This window comes from Pholis gunnellus, assembly GCF_910591455.1.
Source record: "Pholis gunnellus genome assembly, chromosome: 18".
Lineage (NCBI taxonomy): Eukaryota > Metazoa > Chordata > Actinopteri > Perciformes > Pholidae > Pholis > Pholis gunnellus.
In genome coordinates, this window is record NC_136545.1 from 3734194 (window position 1) to 3755890 (window position 21697).

At 41.7% G+C, this 21697-nt stretch overlaps 1 protein-coding gene across 1 annotated transcript in view; it reads left to right on the forward strand.

The window, feature by feature from the left end:
* The first annotated feature begins 21574 nt into the window (after positions 1-21574).
* The window catches only part of tcf4 (transcription factor 4), a 203065-nt gene continuing 202942 nt past the window's right edge, over positions 21575-21697 (forward strand). Inside the window, exon 1 of the mRNA XM_079178494.1 lies at positions 21575-21672. Within this exon, the coding sequence (XP_079034620.1) occupies positions 21601-21672 (72 nt within the window). The 5' untranslated portion in view covers positions 21575-21600. The remainder of the gene's footprint in view (positions 21673-21697) is intronic.

Consider the following 21697-nt stretch of genomic DNA (forward strand, 5'->3'; position numbering starts at 1 on the left):
TGATTATGGAGAGGCCCCAGCTCATTGCCATGGTCAATAGATTGAAGCTAATAGAATACAGACTTACACAACCTGCTGTTGTGTAAGTGTCCTTACACAAAATGTCCTTTTTATACCGACTGAACCTCGCTCATTGTTACATTTTCTGTTATAAAAACTCATGAAACAACGTGGTCAAAACCCACAGCCAGCGTGGTCGCCAAGGCAACATTGTGACAGCTTGCACAGCCAACGTTGGTCAGCTGGCAGTAAACGTGCTAGCAGATTAGCTCGCTAGCCTTAGTGCTGGCTCGGTTACCCCCACGGGTCACGTTATCCTAGGACTGCAGGTCTTAGTGGTCCCTCGAGAGTCTCCCAAACGCTGATGGTTATCTGTAATGGAGTTTGGGTAAAAAAATACCGTTGGGTTCATTTTCTCCTTCAAAATTGACGAACCCTGGGGTTGTTATGAACCAGTCCGACTGTCTGATTGTCTCAAGACTCGTGTTTCTAGGCACATTCTTTTTAGCGATGAAGTTAGTGAGTATTGATAGAAATATTGGACAGAACCACTATAAGACCCAAATTATGACAAACAGGAACCCCTTTAAGATCCTCCCACTACCTTTAACTGCACGTGTGTGTGTGTGTGCGTGTGTGTGCGTGTGTGTGCGTGTGTGTGAGTGTGTGTGTGAGTCCTCAGGCTGGAGCAGGTTGTGTAAGTCTGTATTCTATTAGCTTCAGTCCCAGCCCTCCTCTCACCCTGTTTTTGGTACACTGATGCTCACAACCTGCCGCACAACCACATCTGGTTGTTCAAAGGCCCCGTTGTGTGTGTGTGTGTGTGTGTGTGCGTTAAGGTATTTTCCCAGCAGCTGCCTGCAATCTCTGCAAAGTGCTTTGGTGTCTCTCTCTCACACACACCGACTCGTACAAACACACATTATTAAAACCATTAGTTGCTGTGAAACAAGGCTTTTCTTCTGCCTTAGAGCAGTATTCTTTGTGTGTGTGTGTGTGCGTGTTTCTGTTCTGACCAACAGAAAGGAATGCACATGCTAACCTATAAAAGTAAAAGGTTAATGAGGAGCAGACATTGTGCCTGTTTAACTGCCAGCAGCGTCGCTCTATGGTACAATATAAACAATATTGGTCTGTCCAGCGGTCCACCACCTTGGTCCGTACTGAAATATCTCAACGATTCAGTGGATTGAATTGTTTTACGGACAGTCATGATCCCCAGAGAATAGTAGCACCACCATAAAGTCAAAGTATAAATGTATCTAATACTTTAGTTTATGACCAAATACCTGCACAACTGGTATAAACTTTACCAGGGAGGCTAAGCAGTGTGATACCCCAATAATTGAAGAGTGTCCTCCGGCCGCCTTTAAAAGAAAATAATAGGAACCACTATCTCAAAATCTCATCCACACCCAGCACGGAGAGCTTCTCAACTCCCTGAGAGACCTTTGCAAGGGACAAGGGTGAAGCTTCTGCCAGTCTTCAAACCCTGCCACATCTATAGAAGTTTTACCGCTTCAGGAGTTCCTAAAAGGGATCTTTCTACCGCCCAACATTATCCCCAGTCAGGGTCAGCAGTTCTCTTCCCCTTTTGAAAAGTCTGAAGCGAGCCCTTCTTTCTCTTCCTGCATGCGTTGTAAAAAGGTTTGCTAGAATTTCCTTGAGGCCAACCAAAAATCGTTCTCCATAGCCTCACCCCAAACTCCTCCCACACCAGGGTTCAGAGTTCTTGCTTTGGCAATCGCCACAGCCACTGCCCTTCTTGTGTCTGCTGCTTCCAGACCGGTCAAGCCTGAAAGGCCTCCACCTCCGCCACAAGCACCGAATACCTTATGACCAAGTCGTAGCAGCCCCCTTCTGCAATAAAGGCTTTTACCATGGTCCAATCAAATTCCATGTCCCCAACCTTCCCTCAGGATGCATGATAAATTCATCCGGAAGGGGCGTATAGGGGCTTTAGATGTTCCCAGTTCACCCTCACTAGACGTTTGGGTTTCCCCCGACCACCTGATCCAACTCATCACCATGCAATCAGTGAAGACATACGGCCACAGATCTGATAATACGACCACAAAAATGTAATCTTTTGCCGAAAGGCCCTTTCAGTCACAACGCGATTGGAGCTGTGCTCGCCGCTTGGTTCACATCTGCCTATAGGTGTTTGGGGAAGTCATGGAGGACAGCGCAAAATAGGCAGAGTTTACATACTCTGCTTTATGGTCTATTTGACTCTAAATGGACCATAATTTACTAAATGAACATCATGCTGTATTGAAGAAGACTTGAAACTAGCAATTGAGACCATACATTTTTACAATGTTTACTGAGGTAATAAATCAAATGAAAAGTAGAGTCATTTTCTCATAGACTTCTATACAATCCGACTCCTTTTAGCAACCAGAGAAGTCACCCCCTGCTGGTCAGTAGAGAGAATGCAAATTTTAAGACACTTCCGCATGTGATTGGCTTCACTCGGCAGAACCGGAGCCTGCTGCCTGCACACATATTATTAGTTTCTTCTCCATTTTGCATTTCGTTACTGACTTGTGTTGAAGTAGACACGATAATGACTCATCACAGGGAAAAAAGCTGTTGTGGCGTAAGCCAATGGAAATAATGGATTCAGGATGCCGTTGTTGCATTGTGTCTAAAAGGGCTGGAAGGTGTTCTGGTACCAAGTACAATTCACCTCATGCGTGAACATGGCGTTGATTTGTCAGGTACCTATGATTACTTTAAAACACTGTTTCTCTTCAGAACGTCACCTTGACATACAGTATATTGCTGTTGCATTTCCCTATAAGGTTGACAAGGTAATCAGCAACTTTACATACTGTGATTACTTCAGAGCACAGAAAAAGCAGTGTGAGAAAGTGTGTTATGTTTTAGCAACAGGGTGAAAATGTTTTGCTTTTGTATCGCGGTTTTCAGGTGCAGCCTTGTGTAAAAATGTCACACCGTTCTTATCTAAGACATTACACTTTCCACCTGTGTGCAGCTGAGACAACACACTTTCTCTTACTCTGTTGCATAGTGAATGTTGTGTCTTTGTGTGTGTGTGCGTTGGGTTCATGCTGACTATAAGAAAGAACAATCTTCAAGAGGACAGACCAAATGTTGCTGATTCCACGGGTGTCGGTGTGTGTGGTTGTGATAGTGACACAGTGTTTGGGTGTGACAGAAACAGACACATCGAGCGCGTCTGTCAGAAGGTCAGTAGTGTATTTCTTTCTTATCAAGAAAGATAATTGGTAAAAGTTCAATTTCACCTTGAACCAGGGCAAAAGGGTTCGGTGTGTGCGTGTGTTCGCTTGTACCTCTTGTCCTTATGACGGCCAATTAGAGTTGTACACTTTGATAGTGAGGACATTTTGGCCGGCACTCATTTCATCAAAGGGCTGTTTGAGGACTTAAAGGGTCGGTTCTCCCAAATTACAAAATAATTTTTTCTACCTCTTGTGGTTTCTATCCATAAAGAGTGTTTGGGTTTTGAGATATCTGTCTCTGGGATCTCTGCTTCCATGCCTAAACAATGGCGGTGAATGGAATTTTGTGGTCACTGCATTAAAAACTTGTTGATCACGTGTCCTTTTACAGACCTCACTGGGAACAGTTTTCATAAAATGAAATAAAACCTTGAACACAATTTAATGGTGCGATTACCTCCTTATTGTGATGTAATTCCTGTTTGAACTGGACTTTTGTGTGCAATAGGATTGTGTAAACCAATGTGCTGCCAGTTACGGACAGAAAGGCAGTTACATTTTACATGGTGAAAAGGCAAAAGGTCACACATTCAGTCATTGTGATGTTTAGAAAAATCCAATATATATATGCATTATATATACAGTATATATAAAATATATATATACATATATGATCAATATAATGATTAAGTAGTTTCTGAATACTTTCGCGGAAAAAATGAAAAAGGGAAGGAAAAAAGCGAAGGGAAAGATTGGACATGTGGGTCTCCACTTCAGTTTTATACAACAGTACACTATATATAGCAATATACAATATAATTAATTTTAATTAATATTCAAGCGACTACAGTTCTTTGCTACTGCAGATCCACAGCCACTACACTTGTCTTAATTCACAGAATTACACAGAGCGTACACATTTAACAGGATGAAACTCAGCGACACTGATAATTATGAAAAGTCTAAATGTAATTAATGGGACTTATTTCAGTGTGGGAACTGACGGTCAGAAAAAAAGGATCAACGGGAGATTATGCCGCAATCTGCTCAATGAGAATACACACATACACACATGCATACACTCCCACACATATTCTGATTAGATTTTGGAAGCAGAGCGTTCCTACAATAAATGACCTTTTGTTTAAATATCAACACACAGAAGGTGCTCAGGCTCACAGCTGCCAAATATCCTAGTCCCTCCATTAACATGTGTGTTCGTTATAAGAGAGATCAACTAATACAATGGATTCATATTTCCTCTGACAGTCCAACAGTGGAAACTAAACTCAAACTAAACTAAAGTAAAGCATTACACATTACACAACTGATATAAATATGATTTATTGCAGCATGGCAATTAATAAAATCAGAAATCGATAGGAAGGCAGAAGAGAGGAGAGCTTTTAAGATTTGTAACAAATTAAAAGAATCTGAACCAACTTGACATTGTTTACAAGTCTAACTGCTGCTGTAAAATCGTATTTCCTTCATTTATTTTGATTGATTCATAACTTATCAATTGAATTTAAATATTATTGAGCCCTAATTATCTAAAAACTTGTATCCAGTCCTCCGTATGTCCGTGCACCCAAGAGTTGTTTTTACCAGCTGTGACAAGACGTATAGGATCCTACAACAAGAACCTTTTTCAGAAACGTTCCAAATTCCATCCAAAAAAATATAAAGTAATTGCAGAAATAAATGCAGAAATAATTGCTGTTGTTAATGCATATTAAAAGAAAGAAAATGGTTAATCAAAGCAAAAAAGATAACAGGGTATTTTTCCAAGAATATATCTTTTAAGTAAAAACTGTAAATACAAATATGGTATAATGAAGGTTACATCAGACTTGCACTCATTATAGTGCCTGTACTGACTGCTATATCATTCGTCACAACAGTTTTAATTCTTCCATGTTACAGTAGCCTAGAGGGGACAAAGCAAGCGGTGTATGTGAACAGCTTCACATATTTGCCCAGAAATAATGGTAAATAAGCCTTACCTTCAGCAGAACATGTTCTTTCTTGACTTTGATCATGCAAAGTTTTTAATTCAATACTCAAAGTCAATTAGTTTGAATGGCCAGCAGTGAGACCGCAGACAGTTTCTGCCCCATAGTTGGTCATTCTTCGCTCTCAAGTTGAGAGAAAGATCTCTAGCCCTCGTAGTTGGTAACGGGCAGGGTTTCCGTAATACAAGAAAGCCTGTCAATGATCACATGTAGGTTTCCAATTAAAAAAACATTAATGTTTTCCTGACCTGCTGTGTCTCGTGGTGCAACCTACCATCATTCCCAACTAGTCACGTACTGACGCTTTGGCAGGAACTATCTAACACACTGGATAGCAAAAACAGTTAGGTTTAGGCAACAAAAAACGCTTACCTATGTTAAAGAAAAGATTGTGTTTTAGGTTCAAATAACTACGCTTCTAAAGTGAAAGGTTGTTGGATTTACACTGGGCACCAACAGCTGTCCCCTGGGTGAAAGTCCTGTGTTTGTCTGTAAAATAAAGATGTGCCTAGAGGCTGTTTTTACCAGCTATGTTACTGGCATTGTCATAACTTTGTTTCCGGCAATTCGACAAGTCTAACCACAAATCATGACCCATTCTAAAGATGAATGTCAACTGGTCAATGTGCGTCGTATCGGGGGTTGAATCTATGAGGACTGAGGAGTACTTGCTGTATTTCGGCTACAATCATTTTCTCTACTTTCTCGCCCGTTGAGCAAATACATTCCTCACCCACAGTGGAAGACGGGTATGATGTTGCCCTTCTTCTCATTTGATCATACTACTCTGTGTTCTCTTAAAATGAGGTCAAACTGTGTATGAAGTTCCAGCAGTTCGAGGTACTTGTCATTACTTGTTGAGCCCAAAAGTTGATCATCGCCCCCCAATACTTAGTCCTCTTAGTCCCAGATGTAAACGCATTTTGTTGTGAGGATAGCAGTTTACAAGCTGCTGATGCTGAGTAAATGAACCATTCTCTAGGCACTAGCTCATTGTTTGGGAGCCAACAATGCAACAAATCAACGGTGAGTGACCGCGTTTTACCTCCGACTTAGTGTGATATGTCAATCAACCTTGTCGTCCTCGCTGTTGCCTCCTCTCGCACTGTTGCTTCCTGTCTCCAAGCTCAGCTGCATACTTAAAAAGTCTAAATCATTTGGTTCAGCAAATTGGCCAATGCCCCTAGATACTCTGTGGCCTAATGCCATATATTGATAATCCGGTAGAGGACACGGGCATCATCGACGGTAGACAATGTTATTTTTGAATAATAAATGTGTCTTCTTATAACATGTTGCAGCATCAGCCATTATATATTTTTCTCTCCCTTTTCACCTTTTTGCCTTTTCTGTCCCTAAATATCCATTTAGTTTGTATTTTCATTCAACTCTTTCTTGCTCTTTCCATCTTGATTTTATTTGATTATCTCCCGCTGGACCTCTGGCGTTACATGGAAGAATCCACTTGAAGGGGCGCATGGGGGTGACAACGGTCGGTACGACGGCACCTTCCTAATAGTTAGCTTATTGACAATTTTGGGACCGTGTAACCCCTAATCAGATGGGCTGTTCTAGCATCAAGTGGGCCGTGGCCGGAAGGTCAATTTCTTCCCCCCACATTGCTGGTGGTGGCCTCGCTGCCCACTAGGTGGGTCATCCCATCACTTGCCAGATTGCCATTCAGAGCCTGGTTGCGGCTCTGACAAACACACTCCTTGTATCGACGGAAGCATTGAAGCCCGAGCTCTGCGACTGAAGTGGTTCTGTTCTTTTTATACAGCATCTGAGCACACCACAGCTCCACACACACACTGTGCACACACACACACACTCACCACAAAGAGCAAACCCCAGCAGCACCCGTGGCTGGGTTGCATGTGTTGGCAAAATGAAGCAGCCTCTCTTCATTTATGTGTGTGTGTGTGTGTGTGTGTGTGTGTGTGTGTGTGTGTGTGTGTGTGTGTGTGTGTGTGTGTGTGTGTGTGTGTATGTATATGTTGATTTGAGTTTGGTGGAAACCACCAAATCCATGGTTTAGGCCGCTCCCCATCCGTCTCCTATTTTTATTTTTCCCTGCCTTCTCTCCCTTCTCTCTCTCAGAATATCTCCCTCCTTCTGTTTGCTGACTCGGCACCTCTGCCTCTCTTTTAAACCTCTCAACACATAACTCCCACCACCACACACACACACACACACACACACACACACACACACACACACACACACACACACACACACATTCCCCCCTCAATGTTGCACTTAAGCATAATAGTAATATTCAAATGTGCTCCCACATGGTTGCTGTGAGTCGTTCGTGGTCAGCAGAAGTTGGAGTCGAACATGGCAACCTACATTTGTGGTTAATAAATCAAAAGAAGGTACAAATTATATTTATTCTTTTGTTAAAGATCATTTTTAGGATTTTTGCGGTCCATTCCTGCTTTATTAGAGTGGATTCAGCAGAGAGCAGGTCATATTTGGAAAATGTAAAGCAAAAAAAAGAACAGTAACTTTTTCACTGACAACCATAAATGAATCTACAACAGTGATGGTGACCATGTTGAGGATGTTGAAGTTGAGGATGAAGGCATTGATGAGGAAACAAACTAACAATATAGTGGGATGATGATGATTTTGAATATGGTTTGGGTGATGAAGGTGATGCTGATAACGGTGATGATGAGGAAATTGATGACTGGCTCAATTGGTACCAGGATGACAATGATGCTTGGACAATGATCTATATGGTCATGGTGATGATGAGAATGATGGGATGTAGTGACAGTGACCACAATGATGGCGATAATGTCATTAGTTAGCAGTGTGATGATGGGCTTCTGATGCTGGTGATAAGTGAGAAAGATGTTTGACATTGGCATGTGAGGATGATGAACTACGAATGATGTTACCGATGAGGATGATGAGGATAATTGTGTACAGACACACCTGTATGGTTTTGTGTGCTGTAGTTTTCGTTTCATTTGCTGTTCTCGACCGGTCTGACGTCTTAAAGTCAAAGCGAAACGGAATATTGTAGAGTTATTACAGGGGTTTAAATCAAATAATGGTTCAAGATGCAAGTGGTTTGGCGTTTTTGTTGTTGTTTCTTTTTACATGGTTGCTGTGTTTATTTATATATATAGACATAAGTATAGAGATAGTATGTGTGTGCAGTTTGGGTGCCAGGATTCGCTTTGAGACCCTGGCTTTATGCACAGTACATTTTGCAATGTTAAAGTAACACTTAAAGAGTTCAATTTAACACTATTGCTGAGTGTATTTGGTCCCAATCGGAATTGATGTTAAATTAACTCTAAATAGAGTAAAAATGTAACACTACAGGTTAAATAACCCCGGAAAGTTTAAATATCATTCTCATTAGTGTTGATAATTAACTCTTCTGTGATAACAAATCAACTCTAATTTAGTCAAATTCCAATTTTCATTAATACTGTATCGAGTTATTAACACTGGAAGGTCAAATAACTCTGGTAAGTGTTGATGTTACTCACTACTGTGCTGATAATTTACTCTATCTAACAGCACTGATAGTGTAAAACTCTAACTTAACTTAACACTATTTATAAAATTAAATCTCAGTGGAGTTCATTTTACAATTAATTTACTCATTTGTAGTGCCAAATTACTTCTAATTTGTTTTCAATATAGTTTTTTCAAACATACCATTAATTGACAAGAAAAATCCCCAATTATCACAAAATAATGCATCTCACCACTTTATTGTGCCGGCCAACAATACAAAACATTTCATGGAGAATACAAACCAAACATTGACCTTAGATCTGCATAAAATGGCAATAAGGAACAACGTACGAGGAGGAATCTGCCATTCCATACTTCATTTCAACATCAAATGGTTTAAAGTAAAACGGCTCATTTATGTGCAACATAATACAATCCTGTCAGGATGCTGCCTCACCTTAAAGGCATGGTAATGGTAAAACACATGGTTTCCAGCAATCTTCCACAGAGTAATACACTGTCATCTTTAACAATAATAGCCCTAAGCTTACAAAACACAGGTATCTCAAATGCTAACTCAGCACAGATAATAAATGTACCATGATGTTGTATCCACTTGGCAGAAAACACACTGGTAGACAATACAGCTCCAAGTTTGGAAGCTATCTCTGAACCTTCTTTGAGCTCATGAAGTGTCACCATATTTCCTGGACCTAAAGTTAATCTTTCCTTGCTGAAAGACTCCTGATACATCCCCATACAACGTTGATGCTTTTTGGCTAATGTCAGTGTAATGTTTTTAAAGCTTTTTAACTGTTTCTTAAAGAATTTATGTTTGGCTTCATAACACAGGCACCACATGTGCAGAACTGGGCCGATGTTCCTAATATTACGAGGGTAGTGTGTCACGAAGTGATGCTTTGACAAGAGATTGATTGCAGGAAATAGGTGCTTGAAAAGCCGATGATGATCAATGATTCAATGTTTGAGGTGGGTGTATATTCATTTTTAAACCTAATTTAATACATTTAAGATTGTAACTGCTAAGTTTGGTGTGCGTCTCCTGCCAGATTGTTGCGGCCCTCGAGCTGGGCGCAACAAAGGGAAAACTTTAACGATTTTCCGTCCGTGCCGCCCGCACTGTTAAGTTTCCCTTGAATGAGTTCTAGACCTCAGACACATTGTTTTGGAAATGAAAACTTTTTGTGCAATGATATCCAACCACATGTCTCTTCCTGTCACTCTCCATATTGCTCTGTCTGCTCCGATCCACAAACAGTGTGCGGTTTTATAAGACCCGTGTGGCCAGCCAGCCGCCCAAAGTCTCATTTGATTGGATGATTTTTTGAGTGCAGGACGAGTCAAACATTTAAAACCCTTTTACAACAGAGAAAAGACAGGGATTTGCTATAAAAAATAACCTAATATGGATTTATTTGACATATATTTGTTATATAACAAGAGATAAATGAACAATGAACACTGGGACACAAACTGGGAAAATATATTTTCTGTTTTACTGGGTCGTTGATGCTGATGTCACCATGTTCCCAGATTCAGCAATTACTTTGGGGAGAACAGTGTTATTGATACTTATAGAACTGATGGACAAAAATAGGAAAATATTGGTAGTAAAAATAGAGTTATTCTATAATCTATATGGCCACTTTTCCACCTCAGTCAAGTGTGAGAACTTTTTGGGAGTAATTTAAAGACATTTCTTCAACTTTCTTGTAGAGGACGTTTTACAGGCAAATTCAACATGCACATAAACACCAATGGACACGCGACTGAGGGAACAACTTTTGCTTTATAAACAGAAGGAAGTGGCCTGAACTTGACCCCAGCTGCCTCCCTCAAGCCCTCCTCTCTTTTTTCACCCCTCCCCTCACACACACACACACACACACACACACACACACACACACACACACACACACACACACACACAGTCCATATACTGCAGACACCTGTGTAAACCATCTGCTTGGCACCCGCCTCCTTATCCCCAAAAAATACCCAGGCCTGGGATAACACACACACACACCGTCTTCTAGAAACATCCACCCTCACACTCTCAGACTCACACCAACCCAGAATCCTGCAGGAGAGAAGCTTACATGTGTGAGATTTGACACCTGCTGAGCTTCTCCCACTGAAAAGAACCTCAGTTCCTCCTCAGGTCTTTAACTGTTGGTCGGCGCTTTTACCTGAGCGAGCAGGTGGGGCTGCTCAGCCATACTCAGTCACATGTGGAAGTTGGAAATTTGTAGCTCACTACTGAAATGTCTCTGTGAACTGCATGAGTCCAACTTATTACGCTTCCTTTTCTATGTTTCTCTTCATCGTCCCGCCGATATTGCGCTTCGTAACTACTGTTACTCTATAAACCCTATTGCGACATATTCAGAATGCACTGTACATGACCAAAGAGTGCTCCTGAAAACAGAACAATATCACATGTCTTAATTGGAAAATGCTCCATGTGGAATAAGGCCTTATTCAGAATTACCAAACGGAATATGATTCTGAATGTTGTCATATTCTGACTAATGGTGGAATATGAGTGTGCATGTAAATGTAGTCAGTGTGGAGCTTTTCGTCCTGCTTTCATAAAGAGACTGACAAAAAAACATAACAAGTTTAGCAGAGTGGTAGTGAGTTTAATAACCTTTAGAAAACTAGAGGCTGTCTTGCAATGGGATCCCACCAGCTGCAACACCAAATGAGGCCAGTTAGTTGAGATTATTGTGATCTCAACTACACACCTGTAAAGTTTCATGACTGAATCTAACACAGTTGTAATAGACAGACAGTAATGGCAAACTACTCAAAAACTGCCTCTGCAGTAGTTTCTGCTACAGGAACATATGTTTCCATGATAACCAGGCCAGTCTCACGGCAGTTCATGAAAGGCCATCTATTGGTTTCGTGCTCAGGGACACGAAATTGTAATTTTTTTTGTGCCGCTCAGCACAAGAAACAATGCCAATGGAAAGACACCGATAGATTCGGTTTCGAAAACAATACCAGCATGGCTGTCGCGACTGGTGATGATAGGCGGCCTATAGCTGTCTACGCCGTGTCATCCGAGCAGAGCTCAGCAGAGGGAACGATTTAACATGAGCTCAGAAACAAACAAAAAAAAGCTTCTTTCTAAAGCAAAGCAATCCGGTCATGTGACAGTCTCTGATATTATGGGATAGAATAGTACAGCCTACAGTAGCTGATGTTGGACGGATACCTGCAGAAAGACCTTGCAACTTTCTACTGAACTACTGAGCTGCAGAAGTCGCTGTGGCCACAATATGACTTGCACATTTTTTTAGAAACTCAGTAAATTGGCAACCCATGATGGTATGTATAACGTTTTTAAATTTTAGTGTCATATTTCAATTTTAAGCTATTTAGATTAACTTAAAACCGAGAGCCCCCCAATTGGAGGGCTAGGGGGGGCGACAGAGTACACACATGTAGTACAAATCACTTCTGAGAACGAATCACATTATATTTTATGATATATCAAAAACCTACGTAAATGGACCATTGAAGCTATTTTACTCACTCAAAAACATATATACACAAAGTAATACTATATACTACAAGTGGTACCAGAATTTCACCTATTTTTCGTCAGGACACGGCGAGCTATGTTCTCCATTACCGATACCAACCAAAAGCTACGGCACTTTCACGGACAAACCGCATATCACAGAGCATGAGGACTCCACACTGAATCCAACCATATCTTCCAAATTCCTCTCCTTCAAACCATTAACAAGTTACACTCCATCAGCCACAGCACAAAACAGCCAAACAGCAAAGAATTGTAAACGCTTCGCACCTTGAGATGGTTTTCTGGAAGAAAATCGCCAAAAATCCCAAATTAATCCTTTCAGCCATGTGCTGCCGGTCTCTCTCTTCCGTTCTGTGAAAGAAATGAGTTTCTACGTGCTTGTATGACGAAGGGGTAGTCTTTTTCATTTTCGGTGAATGGGTTTGACCCTTGGGGGCACACACCACGGTTTTGGATTTTTAGTGGCTTAAAATTCTGTCAATCAACTGAAAGAACGTACCACTAGACTCCTGACTCTCTTCCGCGTTGAAAGATGTTTCGTAGGCGAAAATCGGCCAATCACAGGCTGTGTGAGGTTCAATTGAAGTCTGTAAAACTGGAATTCAGACGAGGGTGAGCCCTGTTTTACAGGTTTATATAGGGCCCGGGCTCTCAAAATGATGCCAAACTGCTGTATTAGATAGATTGAAATATACAGTTATGAAGTATATAAAATTACAATAAAACAGCTGAAAGTGCTGGTTCCAAAATCAGAATTGACGTCGGCTGACCTTGGCTGACCTCGGCTGACCTGTACAAAACCATCGATATTGCTGGCCTGCTTCACCTTATCAAAGCCACATTTTTTTTGAGAGACTACTGACATGTTGTGCTATGACTTGTGTGGGTTGATTTGGGTGTATCTGCATCATTTAAAATCAATGAAATCAATAAAAGTGAATTTTTTTCAAGCGAACCTGAACATTTTCAATTTGAGCTGTGTGTTATCTTCATTCAGCATTAACCAGTAATATATACAATGATATGTACACATATTAACAAATCTCACAATTGTTTTTTCGAGAAATCTTCGAGCAGAGGCCTAAAAATAGGACTAGGTTCTAAGAGGTTTTAAGGCTATATGATTTCAGGTCAAATTGATTGATTCACCTGAAGGCAGAATTTATGTGTACAAAATAGATACAGAGAAAATAATCACTGGTGTTGCCACAAATTCTCTGAAATCACTCGTACGTGCTGCTTTAATTAAAACAAATCTGTGCATACGAGTGGTTATTGCACGAGGCCCATTGTTTCATCCAGAAATATAACGCATCGATCCCTCATGAGTAATGTCTCATAACGAGTTCCCTTTCCTATTTATGGCTGAAATAAGAGGACATGTTGAGCTGTTAAAGAAAGTTTTCTGCTAAAACCAAGACGAAAAATAAAGTGACAGAAGCTTCTTCCTCTGTGGTGGTTGGTTTGACGAAGAGGGCGCTCCATGAGTTCAGCTGGAGGAGGAGGAGGAGGAGGATGGAGGAATGTTCCAGAATGCTGATACTGAGGACAGATTATACACACGCACACACACACACACACACACACACACACACACACACACACACACACACAAAACAAACTTGAGCCAACACTCATCCACTCTCTCACTGCCCCCCTCCCCCCGTTCTCTCCAATCTCCAAGAGCACTCACACTTTTACACACTCATATATTGACACACACACACACACACACACACACATGCTTACACACACACGCAGACACACACACACACACACTCAGTGATCCGGGTGGAATCAAAGGGTATTAGCTGTGCGGTGCTCGGTTCCCCCGGTCCTTTCCCAGCATTCTCCACAGCTGTACGATTACACAGGTGTTTGGCAAAAACACACTGTTAGAGACCGCAGAGGGGCTGTGTGTGTGTGTTTGTGTGTGTGTGAGAGAGACAGAAAAAAATGAATATGCATGTGTGGTTGAATACATTCACTTGCACAGCTTCCCTGCAGGAGTGTGTGCTTGTGTCTGGTCATAATGTGTGTATGTTTAGACCATTAATTCCTCCCAGTGAGTCAGCCCTGCTATTTCCTTTGACCACCGCTACCATCACATCTTAAATTCACTCCTGTCATTTCTTTTTTCTCCTTCCCATCTGTCTCCCCGTCTTCATTCATGTCAAATATGGCCAAAGGGGCGTGGGTCAATATATATATTTTTTTTGAACAGCTGTTTTTGTCATGAATACTTTCACACAGAACACAGCCATTTTTTTGTATTTTTCCCGAACGTAGTCAATTTTTCTGAGCTTTTGCACCGTGAATAAAGGCATCAACCAATCACGTTGTGTGGAACCTATTCAATATGTACACTATAGTGTTGACAAAGGCAGCACAGACCAGATCCACGTCTTCAATTCTTACCTTTCACAATAAAAGCCATAAACATATACACTGTGTAACTGTTTACCAGAAGAACCTCAAATTCATTTGAGAAAGCATTTAGCTTAAAGGAAACTCAATAAAATAGCTTACAGTGCCTTAGGCTATACAACAGTTCACCTCAGACACCCTGAGTCCTCTACCTGAGCAAATTTGTTCAAACCTTTCATGGAAAAATTGTTGCAACTGTTGCAATTTTGCATCGCTGCCAGTATGAATAGTTTCGAAGCAAAATATTGACAGCTGAGTCACGTCCCTGCTGTATAAATGCCTTAATACCTAAGTTAGTGAAGCCTGAAAAAGGTTTTAAAAGCTGTTATATAATGTAGAACTTCCCCCTCGTTATACATAATTTAGTTTTGAAGGCCGACACGGTGACCCATTGGTCTAATGCTATGTTTATTTTCAATGGAAGCCGGTGACATGCAGCTACAAACATGACGCGCTACGGATCATATTTGAGCTGGCCTCATATTTTTCAGCGCTCCAATGACTAGGTGAAGCATCAACCCATCGTGTGTTTTTATTTCATCATTTCCAGTCTTGCTATCTCTCTCGCTACACTTCCTGTTCTGTCTAAAAATGGAAGGAAAGAGTATTATTGCCGGTAGCCCGCTCCCAGTGGTATATAATAACTGTTGAACATAACAATGTCAACAAATGCTTGAGCACCACTTCGACGGCGACAATGCAGCTGGCCACGCTTGGCCATTTTGTCGCTTTTTCACTTGTAGTGTGAACATAGCATAAGACACGTAGGACCTCAACGTTCCAGGTTCTATTCAGGCTGGATGTATATCAGGTATTATGTTTCATTTTCACCATCTTAGTTTAGCATAACATTTTCTACCAAACACAAAGCACAGCTGAGGCTGATGGGAATGCCATTATATTTGGTCATACTCCAAAGTATTGGACAGATTCAAATTTGACCTGATGATGGCCCTAGAGAAGTTAAGAGATCAACAAAGTTATTCTGAAGGCAATGCTGAAACAAACCATCCAATAGTTGTTGAGATATTTCACTCAAAAATACAAATGTCAAGTCAGGGGATCACCAAGCTTCTGAGGTCTCCTCTGGGGACCATGCATGTCTGTTCAAAATGTTATGACAATCAATCCAATATCTGTGGAGAGATTTCTGTCTAGAAGACTGGGGTGGACTGAGCTTGCGAATAGACTTCCTTCATTAAAGGGTGTTTAATTAAAGACCACTAAATGTCCCATACCAAATTGCTTTATGTGTATCCCTACAGACTTCACCTGTTCATTTTCCTGCTGAGAGCTAGATGAGACAAAGCCTCCGCCTGTATAGAGATCAAAAATTAACCCTGTGCTCACCTACAGTGTCTGCAAACTTGCGTTATTTGTGGTGATGGAATTAATGGATGGATGTGTGGGACCTCCGTGACAGGTATGAAGAGGCCTAAGAGACATTTAAAATAAATCTAAAATTAAATAAACCATTTACAAAAGACATAACGTCCTGGGCCCATTAAATCACAGAACATAAACTGAATGGAAGTGAACGGACTTATCCGACCCAATAGAATGAAGACAAAGGGGAACATATATAAATTGGCCGATCAAACCATTTTTCAAACAAAGGGGTTAAATAAAGACTAACACAACCACCTTAACTACAAACCTAAAGACAAAGTGTGTTCTGACTTGTCAGACGTTAACTAAATGTGTGCACTACAAATAGACACTAGTGCACTGCCATCACTGGATAATGAGTGTGATGTGTGAAACAAAAGCTGTGTCATCATTTATCCTTTTGCTGATGTGTGTGCATGAGATCAATAGGTCAACAAACTCTGAATGAACTGTGTTCATGAGGGTTACTGAGATTAACATCAGCCGTGTGGCAGCAAGGCCATCACTCTTCATCGTGAAACTTCCAATCATTGCTTCCATCAATGATACAACATAGATCGGTTTAATTTCATCTGATTATGAAATTTTTTCATTGCCTTAACCTTGCATTCTTTCTAATGGCCAGCAGGAGGCGAATCCTCTTGTTGCAAAAAGAAGTAGATAGACCCTTTTCACAGCAGCCATTTTAACATGTTAAACTTGTGGTAGTTTATGGTCTCAATCTGTAGTTCCAAGTTTTCTTCAATACAGCATGATGTTCGTTAAGTAAATGATGGTCCATTTAGAGTCAAATAGACCATAAAGCAGGGTATGCTTTAGGGCGGGGCTACCTTGTGATTGACAGGTCTCTACCACGGTGTTGTCCGGTCTTGGAGTTGTCCATGTTTACGTGTTAGATCTTTAACACTTTCACGGTGTGTTTTCAGTTCATGAAAGTAAACTGAAACCTTTTGGTCGCCTAAAAATGCCAGTTGTACTCTATTGTTACTTCTGGTTACACAAAAACAAGATGGCGACAGCCAAAAACCAAGATGGTCGCACAATGCGGAACTAAAGGCTTCAAAACAGTAGTCCACAAACCACTGGGTGACGTCACGGTGACTACGCCCACATATGCAGTCTATGGATTTCACTGTTCTTGTGCATGTAGTTCCCATAATGCTTTGGGGGATGCAGACAAGAGGTATGTTATTGGTGGAGTCAGTGCATTATTTTTTTATTTTATACACTATATATATCCTGTTATGGGGGAAAATTTTCTCTGCGTTTGACCCATCCCTGTATCAGGGAGCATTGTGCTGCCCATGACATGTGCCCGGGGAGCTAGGGGGACAGTGTCTTGCTCAAGGACACATCCCAGACAAGGATTGAACCTTTAACCTTCCAGTTACCAGACAACCCTCTTAGCCTAGTGAGCTAAGTCACCCCTTTTTTTTTTTTTCTTTATTTAAAAAAAAAAAAAATGTTGTGGGCTGTGAGCTACTAATTTTTAGCCTGTATTTGTTTAAATTTGGGCAAATTTGCCCCATTACAAGACTGCGGAATTTGCCATCACCGGATTGATAATCAAAAGAACTTCTCAGGCAAGTTCTTGAGGTTTAAGGAGCTTCAATGTTAAGGGACAGCTTGGTGGCATCAAGCGGTGTGGTCGCAGATCCCAACCAACTCAATACCCCTCCACTCACTCCCTTTCCAAGACTGCTGTAACGTGAGCCGCAGAGTGCAAAACCATCCTTACCACAATAACACTAGGAGCAACGGAAGTCAGACGGCGGCTAGCGGTACTCTGCTGCCCACGTTACCGCAGTTTCACCAGCGTGTTGGAGAACTACGGTGGCCTTCAGTAACGTTAAAACGCTAAATTAATTGTTTGGTTTGTCTGTTCTGGGTTACTGTAGAAACATGGTGGTGCAACATGGCGGACTCCATGAAGAGGACCCACTCCCTGTGTAGATATGAAGGGCTCATTGTAAGCTAACGAATACACAGGGATTCTTAGTTTCGGGTTGTTATACACTAATTAAAACATAGTTATGAATATCATATTCCATTTCTGGTTGATCCCCCGAAAACGACACACTGGACCTTTCATCTCTTTTTCTGTGATATTTTGTATAGTCTAGTATTTGAAAGTTACCACGTTGTTCCACAAACTGAGTCACACCAGGAGAAATGTCCCCCCCCCAGCTCATTATGTAAGAACTCCTATCTGTCAAGGATGAGTTTCACAGCTCACTTTTTGACCCAGATGTGACAGACGTTCCGAGTCCCGTTTCAGACCATAACTGCATTCCTGCAGCGTTTCAAGGTTCAAACACTCAGACTAAACCAGGATATGTTGTTTGGACGTTATGTAACTCTTTCCTGCGTTCAGGTATTTATCATGAAAGAGAAGTCGCCAGCTCAGCTTGGCTTTTTTGTTGAATGGAAGATGAGTTAGGGTCGTACAGTGCTATGCCACAAACGAATGCAATACATTAACAAAGACAAATGTTTGTAGTAATCTGCTCACATTTCTTCTGTATTAGAACACAGAGAATAGATCACAGGCCCCGAGAGCCCCGAGAAACAGCTTTAACAAATATACTTTTCCCCTCATTTTCCTGGTTTTTATTTGTCTTTCTTTTTTCTCTTTCTTTCATTCTTTCTTTGATCTTCTTTTTATGACTTTTTAAAGCCATTTGAGGACAGTGGACAAACTATAAACACAACACTGATATATTATCACGTGTTGGCAAACTATTCCTCATTTACACGTCCTGTCATCCTATTTTAGCTCTGGTTTGGTCTCCACCAGCTGCTGAGAAAAATCAAAAAACCAAGGTGTGTTTGCTGCCCTCAGAAGATGCCATTTATCTTATCTTAACCATATAGTTTTAGTGGCCTAAACTTGAAAACTGTACTGCTGTAGTGTCATCTTAGGTCAAAGAACCTGTCATATGGGCCATTGTGTGTTGTGCTCTTTCATTCCAGTCGCCAGGATAAAATGTCAGCATTGTATGTTTCTGCAAAGCACGGATATGTTCTGAACCAAAACCTTTCCTGTCAACATTTCTAGATACGTGTATAACAATGTTAGAGCGATTGAACCGCTCGTGCTTCTACCGTTTCAAAGCTGCATTATCATTTACATTTAGGTTTAGGCAACACAACTACTTGGTTAGGATTAATAAAGGATCATGGTTTGAGATAAAATGAGAAGGTTACTTCTGCTTCCACACAGGACACAAAAAGCTGTCTCCTAGGTCCAGTGTTTGACCCACCCGTTCACCCCAAACGCTTCCCCACGCAGACTTAAATGACCCTTCAGGAAAAAAATACAATCCCTAGAAAGGTCATTGACAATGTAGTCTCGTTGTATGGGAACAACAACATTTTTTATGAAACCAGGATGGTACTTTCAGTAATTTTGCCCCTTGTCCATTAACCCTAACTTCTGTACAGGAATACAGGAATGAGTCCTAAAAGCCAGAAATGAGTTAACATTTTTGCACATCTGATTCTCTAATGTAAGCCAATGTGTTTTTTTGGACAAGTTACCCTACTCTGGTGAATTCTGAAGCTTTTACAACTTTTACAACCGCCTGGTTGTGTTTATACTCGCTCCTGTTTCCTGGTTTGTCCTGGTTTGTATGGAACCGTGGGTTTTGTGATGAATAAGTGTCTGTACGGTGTGTCCGAGCTCGGTATAGTGGATAAAGAGAGTCGTGGTGTGTCTACTGTCCACTTCATGTCTGACCAGATTGTCCCGTCAACACTTTTAACATAAAAAAATACCCGGTTAGAATCCACCGCAGATCACTTGTGTCTTTCATGACAACAACAAGGAGCTGGTTTGCGCTCTCTGCTGTGCCCCGCATGAAGCTGTTACATGGCTTGTCATTAGTTTGAGAGTGAAAGGCAGTGAAGGGGCCAACAGGCAGGACCACTTTACACTGCAACAAATATGCCTTTATGTGGCCTACCTGCACCTGTGCGTGTGTGTGTGTGTGTGTGTGTGTGTGTGTGTGTGTGTGTTTATTTTTCTCTGAGAGAAACCCGCACATGCAGGGTGTAATTTGCAGAAATAGGCCAGTCATTTTCGTACCTGCAGGCTGTGGGCTGCACTGGAGGGGGAGGAGGGGTGGCGGGACACGAAAGCAAAGTACAGCAAAGTATTTCCAGAGAGGTGGGTTTTTGGCACTGTTGTGGTTTAGGTGGTGACCCGTGGGGAGGGGGGAGGTGGGGGGTTACCATGCAGGTCAAGCACTGTACTTGTTTTCTGCACTTGTTAGTCTAACCAATAAAGAAAAAAAACACATCGTATAAAATACATAGAGAAAGACGCATGAATACACTGTCTAATATATGATTGTGTGAACAACTTACAGCCTAAATTATTAAAATAAAAATATGAAATAAACAAATATACGCATACAGAATTAGTAAATGTTTAAATAATTAAAAGTTTTATTTTGACTAGGTTCAAGCATCATAACAATTCCCAACGGGGAAAAATAAAAACACTTTTTAAAAATGATTTATCATTTTTTAGCCCAATTAACCCTATCCAAATGAAAGCAGCCAATCCCCGCACCGAACATACCAAACGTTTTCTTCAAAAATAAATCTGTGTATTTTTCCAAAAAAGATTTCCCCGGTCCCTCCGCTCTGCACGGCGGTGTTGGACACGAGAGCGTAAGCTAGGTGGCCGCACGAGCACACTTATCGCACCCGCGGCTGTGCCACACGCGCATGGGATTCCGTCCTGCATGCGCGCCCGGGTATCCATCAGCAGCAGCAGCCTGCAGCCGAGCGGAGGCAAAAACCCGCTCAGCCCGGGTTAGGAGCAGCCGGACCACCACCCTTGCCGGAACTCTGCCTCTGACACCAGCACGTGTTTTCTGAGGTGATTTCATTTCCTCCTCGAGAGGCTCAGCGGAGACACAGCGTGTTATTTATTTATATCGCGCGCGCGTTTGTGTGTGTGTGTGTGTGTGTGTGTGTGTGTGAGTGTGTGTGTGAGAGAGAGAGAGCCACAGCCAGCCGCGGCGGACAAACTGCGTCTTAACGCGGAGAGGTCGGACTTGTTCGGCTGGAGAAAACACACCAAAACGCACGCAGAAACACTCCGGTCCCCCCCTTGTTTTTTTGTTTTATTTTTATTTCCTGTCAGTTGCTTTTTTTTTTGTAATCTCGTGCTGCCAAACCAGGAACCCGCGGCTGAGCTCCGAGGATGAACTAGAATCGAGGCTGCGAGGTTGTTGTTGTTGTTGTTTTTTTAAATTTTTGACTGGATTTATTTCGCTGTGGAGGAAAAGAGAGACCCGGGAAGCGGAGCGGTGTGCACACACAAAAAAGAAGAAACCGAGGTCTTCCTCTTCTCTTCTCTCCTCCCCCCCCATCCCCTTGTCTCTCCATCTATCAGTCTGCCCTACCTGTCCTCTTCTATCTCTTCATTCATACCCCCCCCACCCCCCTGTTTTTAGGGTCCGTGCGATTTTGCTAAAAAAAAAATAAAATGCATCATCAACAGCGGATGGCAGCTCTGGGAACCGATAAGGAGCTGAGCGACTTACTGGATTTCAGCGCGGTAAGGGACACGGACCTTCTCCTCC